Raw genomic sequence first — 12,875 nt, forward strand, 5'->3', positions numbered from 1 at the left:
GCTCACAGAGCTGCCAGGCAGGGCTCACCACCCTCCACAGAGCATCCACTGAGTTTACAGTTTAGTTTGGCTGAAACATGGCTGAAAACAGGGACTGACTGCTCCTCTATGTCTCTCTATTATTCCTACTCCAAAATCAAAAGTGAGAATATTTTTTTGTCTGCACTACAAAACATCCAGGTGATTTTTTTTTTCTAAACTCCATGAGAACCTTCTGCCAATTCTGACTGACTGCTGTGAAGTCATCAGTCAGTGACAGAGGAAATGAAGCTGCATTCTAAACCATGCTTTTTGTCATTTATTTTGACAAATAAATCACATTTTCGTTTCCATCATCATGTATTGGTGAATGAAAACAGCTAGCAAAAAATTAGGTCTGATTTCACCACAGAAAAGTAAAATGAGAAGAGACATTCAAAGAGATTTACTGGCTTTGCAAAAATAACAAAGGGAAAACTGAAAGCTCCTACCCCAGTTTTCCTGTTCTTTTGAAATGGAGGGCAAACCAGCTCTGGAATACACACACCTGAACACACACATCAGAACTGAACCATTATTCCATTATTCCATTACACAAAGCAGTAACCTCCAAAGGCAGGGTGAGAGCTGGGATCAGGGACTCATCTCCAGTGCTCATCTGAGACTGAGTAAAGAAAAAGATGCATTTTCTGCTTTATTGTTCCACTCTATTTCGATTCCACAGAATAATTCACAAGAACTTTATATCCAGATCACAGAATATTCTGAGTTGGAAGGGACCCACAAGGATCATGGAGTCCAACCCCTCAGGGAATGGGAATTCATACAGGGGCTGAACCCACAGCTTTGGGGTTATTAGCACCATGCTCTGACCAGCTGAGCTCATCTGAGGCTCTTCACTCAGAGCTATAAAACACAGGAAAAAGCAACTAGCAGCATTAGGTGATCTACTACATTAACATCAGTTCTGATAAATATTCTGGATTTCACATCCTTACCTGCTGTGGCACTGGAGACTGTTGGCCACTGCTGGTCAGGCCCTGCTGCTCCTCCACGCAGGACTCCTGCCTCCTCCATATGCACAGCACTGGAAGCAAATATCACACCTGGGTTATACAGCTCCCTTCTGCCCTGGGCTTCCCAGCACTTCCCTTTGCTGCTGCTTTTCAGAGTTCATAACTATTTGTCACTGTGCAGCTACTCCTACAGTACTGCATGATGGTAGCAGCATGAGAAGCAGCTGCTTGGACTTGCTAAAAATACTTTTGATGATTTACTAAAATCCAGTCATGGAAAATAACTTATAAAACAAACACATCTGCAGGACACTGCTCTCATTGACTGGGAGGCACTAATAATAAGGAAGTGACACATCTTTGCTATTAGGATGTAGCAACATTAGGTAAATGATTAAAAAGTTGGTGGAGTTAGTTCTGAGCTTCTGCCATTATGCCATTTTAACAAATCCCACCTTCCTGGGTTACTGCACACTTCTCGTGAGCAATTCAGGAAGAGAAATGCATTTTCTCAAATGCAAAAACAAATACAGCAAATTTTACAGTGTCACATCAGGAGCACTGGGCATCAAAAGCACCAATTTGCACCTTACATGGAAGGAAAAGAAAAAAAAATCTGCTATTTTTAATACAAATCTGCTATTTTTAATACAAAAACCAAGCATGATGTTAATATGCTGTTCCTTAAGAGAAACAGGATTCTGTGGCTGTGTCCCTGTCTCTGCTCATGGGTTTCACACTCCCTTTCACACTTCCAGCTGAACTTAAGGGACACTTTCATCCAAATGTGGCAGACATCCAGGCACCAAATTTCAACAAGTTTTATGAAAAATCAGCATTTTATGGAAACCATCAACTGGACAGTGCACACAGGCTCAGAACCTGAGATTCCAGGTAAGGACAGGGGCTGCAGATCTGAGAGAGCAAAGGAACAAGTACAATTTCCCAGAAGGGTCCCATCAGTCTTGTGGGATTAAAAAAAGCTCTTACTTTTCATTAATTGTTCAAGTAGCTTCAGATAAGGTCTTGTTATTTGTATAGAAAGGAATGTGGATCCACAAGAACATGCCTGACTCAGGACCAGCAGAATTCCTTCTTCAGGATCCTGCTCCCCACCCAGACTGTTCATTGATTTTGCAGTTATGGATTACAAAAAAATTGGAAGTCACAGCAGGAATATAAAAGAAAGAAAAGCTTGCCCAGTAGGCCACAAAGTCAAGCTTGCTCTGCCTTCCTTTGCTTTTGGTCCTTGAGGTTTAGATTCATTTTTTACACAGCATCTCAAAGTCAGAGGAGTCACTCTGTCCTCACTCACATGAAGCACAGTGTGACTCTGAATTTAGTGTGACTGAATTCAGTGTGACTGAATCTTCAGTCCCACAAAAACTCTTGGCTAAAGGTACAGCACCACTGCACCAACAATTCTGAGAAACCCATGCAATGCTGCACTTTGTGATGCCACTGGGAATGGCTGCAGCCTCAGAACTGCCCCTACACCTGAACAGGAATCTTATAAATCACATCAGATTACACCTGAACATAGAAGCAGTTTTCTAATCTGCTCAGGGAGAGCAAAAATTCTGTTTGATTTAGGCTCTACAGATGCAATTTTAGTATAATTCTCTTTATGCAAGTGTACTGAGCAGAAAATTATAGCAGAGACTGCTTGTGGTATTAGGCAGTGGATTTTCAAAGATGTCTAAAGAGATTTGGACAAAAGCCTCACTTTTCCTTCTTTGAAAATCCATCTCATATCTTCAAAAAGTCCTTTCAACTGCATTAATCTTCTTGATTGCAGCATGTGGTTAATAGACCTGCTGCAGGAACAGCTACTTTTATGGTAATGAGAAACAAGGAGATGGAAATGCAGACTGACTATTGAAACATCAGCACTGATGATTACAGAGAGCTTTAAAATAAACAAAAAATATATAATGACAGTTAAATGAGTCAATAATTGGAACAATTATGCCTTGACAGTCAATGGATACAAAAGCAGAAGGTAAGAAGAAAGAACAGCACAGCTCTACAGCAGGGCAGCAACAGCAGAAGATGCAAGTCAGGCTGAATTTGTAGCACGCAGAGATTGGAAGTGACAGCAGCAGAACTCAGGTGCTTTCCATCTCAGCATAGATATCATCAGTCTAGGGCATCAGAAGAAACTTTGTCCTTTCCACAGAGGAAAAGGCCAGAGCTCCCCTTCTCTAGAGAACACACACCTACCTTTGCATTCCTGCCCTCAGGGATGCAGAGTAGCGCCAGTCCGGGTTGGGGTGTTTTGGCTGTAGAAACAAAAGCCCAGGACAATGCTGTTAGTGGCAGTAAAACTTAACAAAAAGCATCTGCATCTGGCTCATTTTGTCAGAAAAACCTATCTGGATATAGTCAATTTTTGTGAATTGCCAAATCTTCCTATAAATGTAAAGAAACTTTCAAATTGGCACACAGGGAGTGTCTGTGCAATAAACTTGTCTGCACATCAAGGCCTGGGGCTGGAGGTGATCTCTGTGGAACAACATTTAATGCTGTAGACTGGTGGAAAGTTATTTCATACATTCATCAACATTTTGGGCATAAGATAAAAAAACCCAGCATCAGAAATCCAGAAAATACCTTGTTTGTTTACCTGATAAGGTGAGGAAACTCAAACTCCTGCACTGAATATTCTCTGCCTGAGGGTGCATAAACGTGAGGGGATGTGGGGCAGTGAGGTTTCTGCTGGCATGCAGTCTGCTGCAGAGGACTGCAATGGATGGTATCAGATGTGCAGACTGCAGCAAGTCTTTTATTAAGGACAGACATGTCCATAATACCAAAACCTATTAGATTCTCCATATTCATGAGAGGGCATAAAAGGTAGAAGGGGAAAATAGCCAGCAATGCCCTCTGACCAACAAACCTCAGCATATGCTGATTGCTGCAGCATGACTTGCTAAATAAGGAGTTAATGAAGAAATCCTCTGTTGATCAAAAATTGCTCCAGAAAATAGTTTTCACATTGTCAGGGGACTGTCACTGTAATTTTCAGCCACAGCCTATGAGTGCAAGCTCAGGTCCCTGAAAATTAAGCCCTGAGGACATACCAAGGTTATTTCTCAGGATACTAAAAACATTATTCTGTAGGTGATAGTGTAGTGAGTGCTTAAGTTCAGGCACTGGAATCCAAAGACAGAACTTATATCCAAAACCATAATGGACCTCATTCATTCCTGATGTGTCTTGCACGGTGCCAATCACACAAATAATAAATGACAGTAATGGTTTAATTCTCTTCAAATTATTGGAGGTAGATCAGAAATGAATTTGACCCCATTACTTGAAAGAGAAAAAGAAAGTGTTGAATGTTCTAAATTATTTAAAGCCAACTCCATCTTTCCTCTTGAGGTTTGGCATATGCTTTTCCCTGGATCAATAGGTTTTATTCAAACAAAAATGGAGCAATTACAACTTACAGTATTGCTCTATCACCACACTTCCCAGGTCCAGCATCACTCAAGGCTGAGATGCTCTTGGATGATGCACACATGAGCATTCTTTATCCTCTGAGCTACACAAAAGGGAGGAGGAGGCTGCTGTTTGCAGCCACACATTAAACATCTGTGCTAGCAATTTCCTTCCCATTTAGCCCCCTGTTCTCTGTCATGCTCAGGTTCTGCTGAGTTTAGCAGAAAGTGGTTTGACAAGAAGCCCATTATGCATGGTTCTAGTCTTTTCTGATTAATTCCATTTTGGCCCCAGTCCCAGGGATGTCAAAGCAACTCTAAAGTCAACCATGTAGTAACAGTCAATGAAAGAGGATGGAGAACAGCACACAATGAGCAGAGCCTCTCCTGAGTTTGCCTTTCTTCAGTATGAAGGGTGCTGACACCAGAGGATTTGTCTTTTCTTCTGCTGGGTTTTTGTTTGGTTTTTTTTTTTTTTTTTATAGCAGGGGAACTGCTGGACTTCTTGTTCTCTTTTGCACTTGGAGAGGTGCAGGTTATTAACTTGTACAGGCTTGGAGGCAATGTGAGGAGGAGGAATCTTACCACAGTCCCAGGCAAAACACAGATAAAGTGGGATTACATGAAAGCTCTGAAAAGTCTGACACGAGTTGGGTGGGAGGGAGAATAGAGGAGAATGACCACTCACTCACAGTCCACAGATTTTTGGGGTTTGGATGAGAACTTTCCAACTCTTGGCTAGAAAACAAAAATCTCTGTTCTGTTTGCAATGGGACATCAGCTCTTAAATGGGTGATGGCAGGAGAAACTCATGAGTTAGAAATGAAATATTCTTTCACTTCACATGCATGGACCAAGACTCCTCATGTCAATCTAAGAGAAAGGAGGAGACTGCTATTTCCAAGGGTTTCTGCCCAGAAACTCTGGCATCTTGTGGCTATTCCCAAACAGTTCTCTCTCTGCTGTGACTCCTTGGGTAGGGCTGCAGTGCTGTTCCCAGAGGAGCAGAAGGTGGAAGGATGAGAAACATGTACTCTGGAGGTGGAACTATTGCCACAGTTGACTGTCAGGGGCTGGGGTATTTTAAACTATGAAAAAAATCAAGATCTGTGACTTCTTTTTGAAGTCATTAGAGGAAGAACCAGATCACAAGGCAGTTGGGCAGCAGCCTGCCTTTGTGCAGACCTGTTTTTACCCAGCTTTACCATGTGCTTGCTGCTTGACTGGGTATTTTCAGAGCTCAGCAAGAGGCTGAGCTCTGAAAATTTATCCCACACTTGTGTTACCACAGGTCAGTGTCCTGCAACTGACAAAATCAGTGAAATTTCTATTCTGTCAGCATAACTGGCTTCTCCTTTTGTTCTGCTACAGCCTGTAATTCTTCCAGTTCCCCTGGCCACGAGTGAAAAGTTGTTTCAATACACCTCTAAATGAGACTGGACTAGAAAAGCAATAAAGTGTGACCAGTAACAGAGGTTGAGCACAGCAGAAGCAGCAAAACTATTCAGCAGCATCTCTCCCCAGCTCAGCTGCAGCAGTGCTGCAGAGGAATTCACAGTCTACAAGGCTGGGTTGGTTTAAATCTCTGGGTAAGAACAGTCCATCTCCCCCAGAGCCCTCCCTGACCTCTGCCAGGACAGCACCTCAGAGTGGAGCTGGGTGCTCAGGCAGTCCCAGCACAGCAGCTCTCAGTGGGCTCCTCTGCCAAGCCCTGTCCCAGATCTGGCTGTGACAAGTGCAGGGTGTCCTCAACCAACCCCACCAGGACAAGGCACAGCTGTGGGAGTGCACAAAGAGGAGCACAGGCTCTGAAGGGGCCCAGCTGCTTCCCAGTTGTAAATCCCCACATTCTCACTACGTCACACGATGCTGATGAAGACAATATTGTTCCTTTTACCTCCCCAGCTCACTACAAGACTCTGTTTATCACAATCCAGCACATTCCACTAGGTTGAAGGTAATTTTAGCTTGCCACTTCCCTCTGAGATTTTTGGAAGCCACGTAGCAAGTCCAGCACTCCTGTCAGCAGGTGAAAGAAATGCCATGGCCCAGCCCAGCACTAATAAACCATTCCCTTTTCTCCCATCAGTTGCTTTTTCTGATTCAGTTACAGCACATCATCATCATCACCACAGTGTGAGAGGAGGCAGAATCTATCCAGCTGCCCAGAGAAGGGGTTGTCACTGCACCTCATGCCACCAGTTTGCTCCTGCTGCTTCTTCCAGGCACCAGGCTCACATTTTGCCAACCACATAACCAGAGACATTAATGTTTCTGGTCATAAACAACCAACCCCACTGGGAAGTCTGATAATGGGAATGGATAATGTGACCCAGAGCCATCTTAGGAGCAAGAGAGCTCATGCAAAATGTCACACAGTTGTTTTCAAGTGGGTTAACTGAAGAAGCATTTAATTGGTTTGTGGAGAATAAATTTAGTTGAAAATGTATTGTTACAAACATTTTCCTCAGCTCTCTTTTTTTACCTAATACAGTAAGAATTTCTCCCTGGGGTAGGAGAAATTTCTAATTTTTAAAAATTATTGCCCTGATCCCATATTCAATGGATCAATGCAAACACTACCTTTCACTTCAGTGCTTGCTAGAACAAAACCTGCTGGAGGTAGAGAGGCATGAATCAAATATTTACAAACAGTTACCAGCTGCTGAGACTCCTAAAAACATCCTGCTTCATTCACATTCTGATTTCCACACAAATGCACAACAGAATGACATAAGGTATATTTATCAAATGGATCTGCTTTGAAGCATTAATAAAAGCCTTTTAGAACCACTAACCACATAAGTTTCTGCTTATTTTCCAGTCAGACAAGGCTGACAGGTATGAGGAAACAGAGGCTTCTATTCCTGCTTTCCTTCTGTAAATGTTTAGAATTAAATTGATGTGGAGAACAAACTATTTAAATATGTGTTTATCATTCAAGAAATCAAAAAGGAAACTGGAAAAGGATATAATTCAAAAGCTCAAAATCTGGGAATGTCCATTTGCATTCCTAACTCTGAGAAAACGGAGGTGAAGGGAGCAGACAAGTGCTTCTGTAAAGTCCTTTAATGAGTTCCAAGAGGAGGAAAACACCTCTGCTTAATCTTGGATGCAGATTTCTGCTGGCACAGCAGAAGCCCCAAACCCAGTGCCTGAGTGCCCTGAAGCACAGAGCACTGTCCCTGCCCAGCTCAGACACTGCCATCAAACAAAAGAACAAACATTTATAGTTAACCTTTTCAATGTCAGCAGGACTGGAGATTTTCTTAAAGGCTTAAGTTCTTGAACTGAGATTGTAAGACATTCCACCATTAATACCTTTAAATCCTCTGAGAGAAATCTCCTGGACAGACTGCTACAAACAATGCTCTGGGGTTACTGGGTTTAGACACTTCAAAACATGCTTCCATTTAAAGCAGTATCAAAATGTGTTCAACTCCAGTGCTGCTTTCTTTTTTCCATGGGTTTAGCAAGCTGGTTTTGAAGTGAAAAATACAGAGAAAGAGACAGAAGCAGAGCAAACAGAAGCAGAAACTGTAAAATCCTAGTGGATCTCCAGGGTCTTACTACCAGCAGTGTGCAGTTTTTTTCACTTTCTTTAAAAGTGTCCATAGGACAACACACTTTATTTCTGACCAACACATCAAACATCATAATTTTTCATCCCCATGTGTCACCACACAAAAAGGGGTACAAGGAAATGTATAATATAAAAGAGCTTAGTTCTATCCAGTATCCCAACTTGATAATTAAGAATGTGCCAGGCTACCTTCTGGGACAGAAAAGTCCTGTTAAAACATTTTGGTTTGATTGTTATTTCCTGCACTGAAGGGAAAAGGCTGTCATGAGATGCAAGGCACAAGAAATGAGCTTAACTGCACAGGATGTAAGAACAAAACAGGAAAGATGAAAAGAAAAACCAAGGACCAGACACTACCCAGACATCATTTAGCATCTTCACAGGAATTTGAGGAAACAGGCTCCAGCCTAAAGCACTGAAACCCTTCCTGAAAATGACAGATCATCACTGCAGCAGTGCCCAGTAGCAAAATCACAACTTCTCACACAACCTCTTCGTAGAGTGTGCACCCCTCCTTTAAAAAAGACAGGAGTCCAGGCTGCCCATAACACTCACAGCACCAGAAATGAAGCCACAGTATTTTTTTATCCCTTGATTTTGCCTTCACTGCCTGCCTGGTCCCTCTGCAGCAGTTATCTGATGAGAGAGCAATATCCATTAACCCTGCACTGCTGCCCTTATCAGCAGCCTCCTGACAGCAATAACCATGTCCAGGATTTTCTGTGCAGCTGCATTAGTACATTTCCTCTTTTACAAAACACCCTTGGTCTGAGTCACACTTATCAACCCATAAAGGACTGTGCAGGTAAGCAGGGTGAGCACAGAAGCAGCAGCTGTCTTGCAGAAACAAGCTTCCATTCCACCATCACAACACTGGCAGTACAAAAGGAATAGCCACACAGGAGTCGGAGTTGCACCCCTAAAAAAGCCCCTACCTAACCTTAATGCTCTTGTTTGCACTTCTACTGCATCCTTCTAAACCCCAATAAAGTCAGCCACAACTTAGTGTGATTGTTAGCATCTTTGACCTTACCACTAAGTATGAAAGGAACTAAAACTTATTGTCCCAAATGTTACTGAGATTAATCCCAAATGACTTGGAAATATTCTTCCTCTCACTGTATAAACAACATTTTAAAAATATTAGCCACTGTAAAACCTTAGGGATGATTCTCTGTGCATAGCAAACCCATTCACCTGGTCCCACCCTCATCCATGAACTACCAGTAGAAAATTCATTTCCAAAAACCTTGTGGAAGAAAAAAAAGAAAAGACCTGTTCACATTATCCAAAAGTAACACACAGATCAGAGACTGACTTTGTAAATTGGTGCAAGGACAAAACTGCCTTGTTATGCCTCACCAGGGAAGGCACAGGCTCTTAAAGGCTGACTCAAAGTTCACTTTAACTAAAAAGAGAAACACAGTTCTCTGAAAATCTAATAATGCAAAGATCATTATCCTTAAAATGCAGAATTCAGTGTTGCTAAGCAATTGATGGCATCTTCAGTGCAAATGCTGAGCTTGAAACAGGGGAAAGATGTGACTTTCACTGGGTAATTAGCTAGGAACTAGTAATTAGTGAGTGCCATTACATTCAGCCATTTCCTCACATGCACATGGCCTTGATACATCTTTATGGAATGTCCTACCACAGGACAGGTTAAGAAGCAGAAAGCAAAGAGCTTGTGATGAGTAAAATCACACAGAACAAGTTCAACAACTGATTCCCCCTCTGGATGACAACTCCACACAGGCAGCACTCATTTTTGTTTGTTCTATACATTTCTCTGCTTTTGTACTCCAAGTTAGGGCTGGCTTTGCTGCCACTGCCTGATCTCTGCTGGTAATCAAAGCTTGCTAATTCCTTGCATTCAGTGGAGTGAGTCTCAAAGTGTGATAGGAATCTCTTTGTTAAACTGATTTCCTACTTGCATCCAAAGTAATTTTCAGTGCTTTTCTTCTTGCACACCTCCCACCCCAAAAATCAGCTATGAAGTGTGTATTTCAATCTGATTCCTCAGTATGCATGCTTATAGAGCATGCCCCATATTCCCTCCTATATCAAACACATTCCAGGCATTTTATTACACTCAGAAAAGTGTTAAGATACAAAAACTGCAGAGAAAAAATACTTCCCCTGTACTACCCTGCCACTGTGATTTACAGAAAAACAGTGCATTAATTTTAAATGGATTAATGCTGAATGGATGATCATTACACACTAAAAGCATTTTTATGGAAGACTTGCTGGCTGGCCCTTAAGATATGGGCATCTTTGCTCAACAAAAACCAGCTGCTAAAGATGCTAACATCTTCATCTGTGAAGAAGTAGAAATAAATAAATAAATGAGGACTATTTCTGTGACAAGCACACACAAGGCAGGCTCCTTTCTATCCCACCAGTTATTTCCCTGACTTTCCCCTGTCTAGGGCATAGCACACATTATTGCACAAACTGATCTCACACTTGCCACAATCCCATATCCCAATTATGGGATACAAACAACACACAGTAATGGCAAGATTTTCCTTTTGTGCACCAGAATTAGTCTCTCCTGTGAGTGCTGCTGAGTTCAGTCCCAACATTTGTAAAAAGGAAACTGCACAGATCATGCAAACCACACACCAACTGCAGGCTTCCTGCACGCCAGAATAAAGCAACCATTAATTCTTCACTGTGGGAAAACATTGCAAAGGTTAATACATGGCTGCTCAAACCATAGGTATTAAACAATTTTCAACAGCAACCCAGCAGGCTCAAAGTTGTCACTCTGTAACTTAATGATGGAGACTTGCTGTAATTCTCTGCAAAGATGTCACTGTCACAGGCTAGAAAGCATGAAATGCAGCACTGGATAAAACAAAAATTATCAGATTGCAGGTTTTAGACAACTAAAACATGCTCACATTAGCAAGATCCTTGCAATAATATGCTTTTCTAAATTCAACACATTTACTTAGGTAGGAAGAGAGCAGGGCAGCAAACATCCATAACTGCCAGAAAGGAACCTTTTGATTTCAAGGCTAATCATTGATTATTTTTTCTCCTGCAATATGAGTTTTCCCATCAAAACCGTGGGACTAGATGTGTCATTCCTTAACACTCTGTAGCAGCAGGCAATTTCTTAACACTCTGTAGCAGACAGAGAGGGATGCAGTACCCAGTTCAGCATTTGCTGCAAAAATGAGGTGAATCTTGAACAACAGACGCATATACTGAACTTACCAACTGCACCCTGAAAGTCTCAGTATTTACCTGGAAACAAAATGCATGGCATAGATTAGATTCATTGTAACCAAGTGTCAGAGCTGAGTGTCAGCAGGCCCCTAAGGGAATATGCTTCATCTGAGTTTTCCAGCTGGAACCTCTGCCTGAGTACAGATTTGCTCAGAGCACTGTGCAGACCATTAACCAAGGTAGCCTCACCTCATTAGGAGTAATGGAGTCATTTCTAAGTATGATCAGGTTTTGTGCACTCTGCCCACTTTGTCCTGTCAGATGCCTCTCAGTCACCACTGCAGAGGGACCAGTAGTTCCTGTTGGGCCACAGGTATTGTAAAACATGAAAGTGTCACTTCCTGATCCTGCAGTCAGGCAGGCCTTATAGCAGTAGGTCTTAGTGAGAGACCCATTGCCCCTCACTTCAATGAAATGGGGCTGCACTTTTAAACCTTGGGGCAATCTAGCATCAATGTTGTTGTTGGCCTGCTTGTACAGTTCAGCAGGGCTCCGCTCTCTCACTGTACAGCACCCTGCACAGCAGGAGCTCCCATACAGACTGTATCTGTAGCACTTGATGATAGAAAGCCCAATGATTGTGAAAAGGAAAACGAAGGAGATGGCGCTCAAAGCGATAATGAGATAAAGAGTGACCTCTGAGTAATTGCTTGGGCTTTTAAAGTGTCTTCTTCTATCAGGGATGATTTTGGAAACTCTGTCCACCACAGCAATAGTGATGGCTACTGATGAGGACATCGATGGCTCTCCATTGTCTCTCACCTCCACCGTCAGGTTGAAAGTAGGCGTGCTGTCCTCGCCCAGCTTGCGAGTAGTCCTAATCTCCCCGGTATGGAGCTCTATCCTGAACAAACCCGGGTCTGAGGTTTGCACCAGGTAGAAGAACAACCAGGCATTTTGTCCTGAGTCCCCATCAATGGCTATAATTTTGGTTACCAAATATCCAGCATATGCCGAGCGTGGGATCATCTCCAGGGCTGCGGAAGTGTTGGTTGAGGTAGGATACAGAATCTGTGGAGCATGGTCGTTCTCATCCACCACGTAGATGTAGACGGTGACAGTGCTGCTCAGTGGTGGGACCCCAGCATCCTGAGCCTGAACAATCACCTGGAACTCCCTCAGTGTCTCATAGTCAAAGGACCTGACAGCATACATGTTGCCACTGTCAGATTTAATGGAGACATAGGAAGCAACTGGTAGCCCTTCAATCTCTCCATCGAGCAGAGAATAGGACACGTAGGCATTTTTGGCGACATCCGGGTCAGTGGCTTTAATAGTGCACAGGAAGGCTCCGAGGGGGTTGTTCTCAGGGATGTAAACTGAGTACACGGGCTCCTCGAAGCGCGGAGGATTGTCGTTGATGTCGGAGATCTCCACATGGATCACCTTCTGGGAGGACAGAGGGGGGCTCCCAGAATCAGTAGCAGTAACTGTGATGTTGTAGGCTGCTGCTTTCTCGTGGTCCAGCTTGCCCTGGGTGACCAAGGTGTAGGAGTTCTTGAAGGAGTTGAGAGTGAAGGGGAGGCCAGGAGGAATGCGCAGGCTCACCTGCTTGTTCAGCCCTGAGTCCTGGTCAGTGACACTCATCAGGGCCACCACAGTTCCTGACCTTGC

At 43.0% G+C, this 12,875-nt stretch overlaps 1 protein-coding gene across 1 annotated transcript in view; it reads right to left on the bottom strand.

Annotated features, from left to right (window-relative positions):
- The window catches only part of LOC103817213 (protocadherin alpha-2), a 144,409-nt gene that overhangs the window by 36,555 nt on the left and 94,979 nt on the right, over positions 1-12,875 (bottom strand). Inside the window, exons 3-4 of the mRNA XM_050979600.1 lie at positions 3,219-3,277; positions 978-1,066 (exon numbers count right to left, since the gene is read on the bottom strand). Of these exons, the coding sequence (XP_050835557.1) occupies positions 978-1,066; positions 3,219-3,277 (148 nt within the window). The remainder of the gene's footprint in view (positions 1-977; positions 1,067-3,218; positions 3,278-12,875) is intronic.

This window comes from Serinus canaria, chromosome 13 (genome assembly GCF_022539315.1).
Source record: "Serinus canaria isolate serCan28SL12 chromosome 13, serCan2020, whole genome shotgun sequence".
Lineage (NCBI taxonomy): Eukaryota > Metazoa > Chordata > Aves > Passeriformes > Fringillidae > Serinus > Serinus canaria.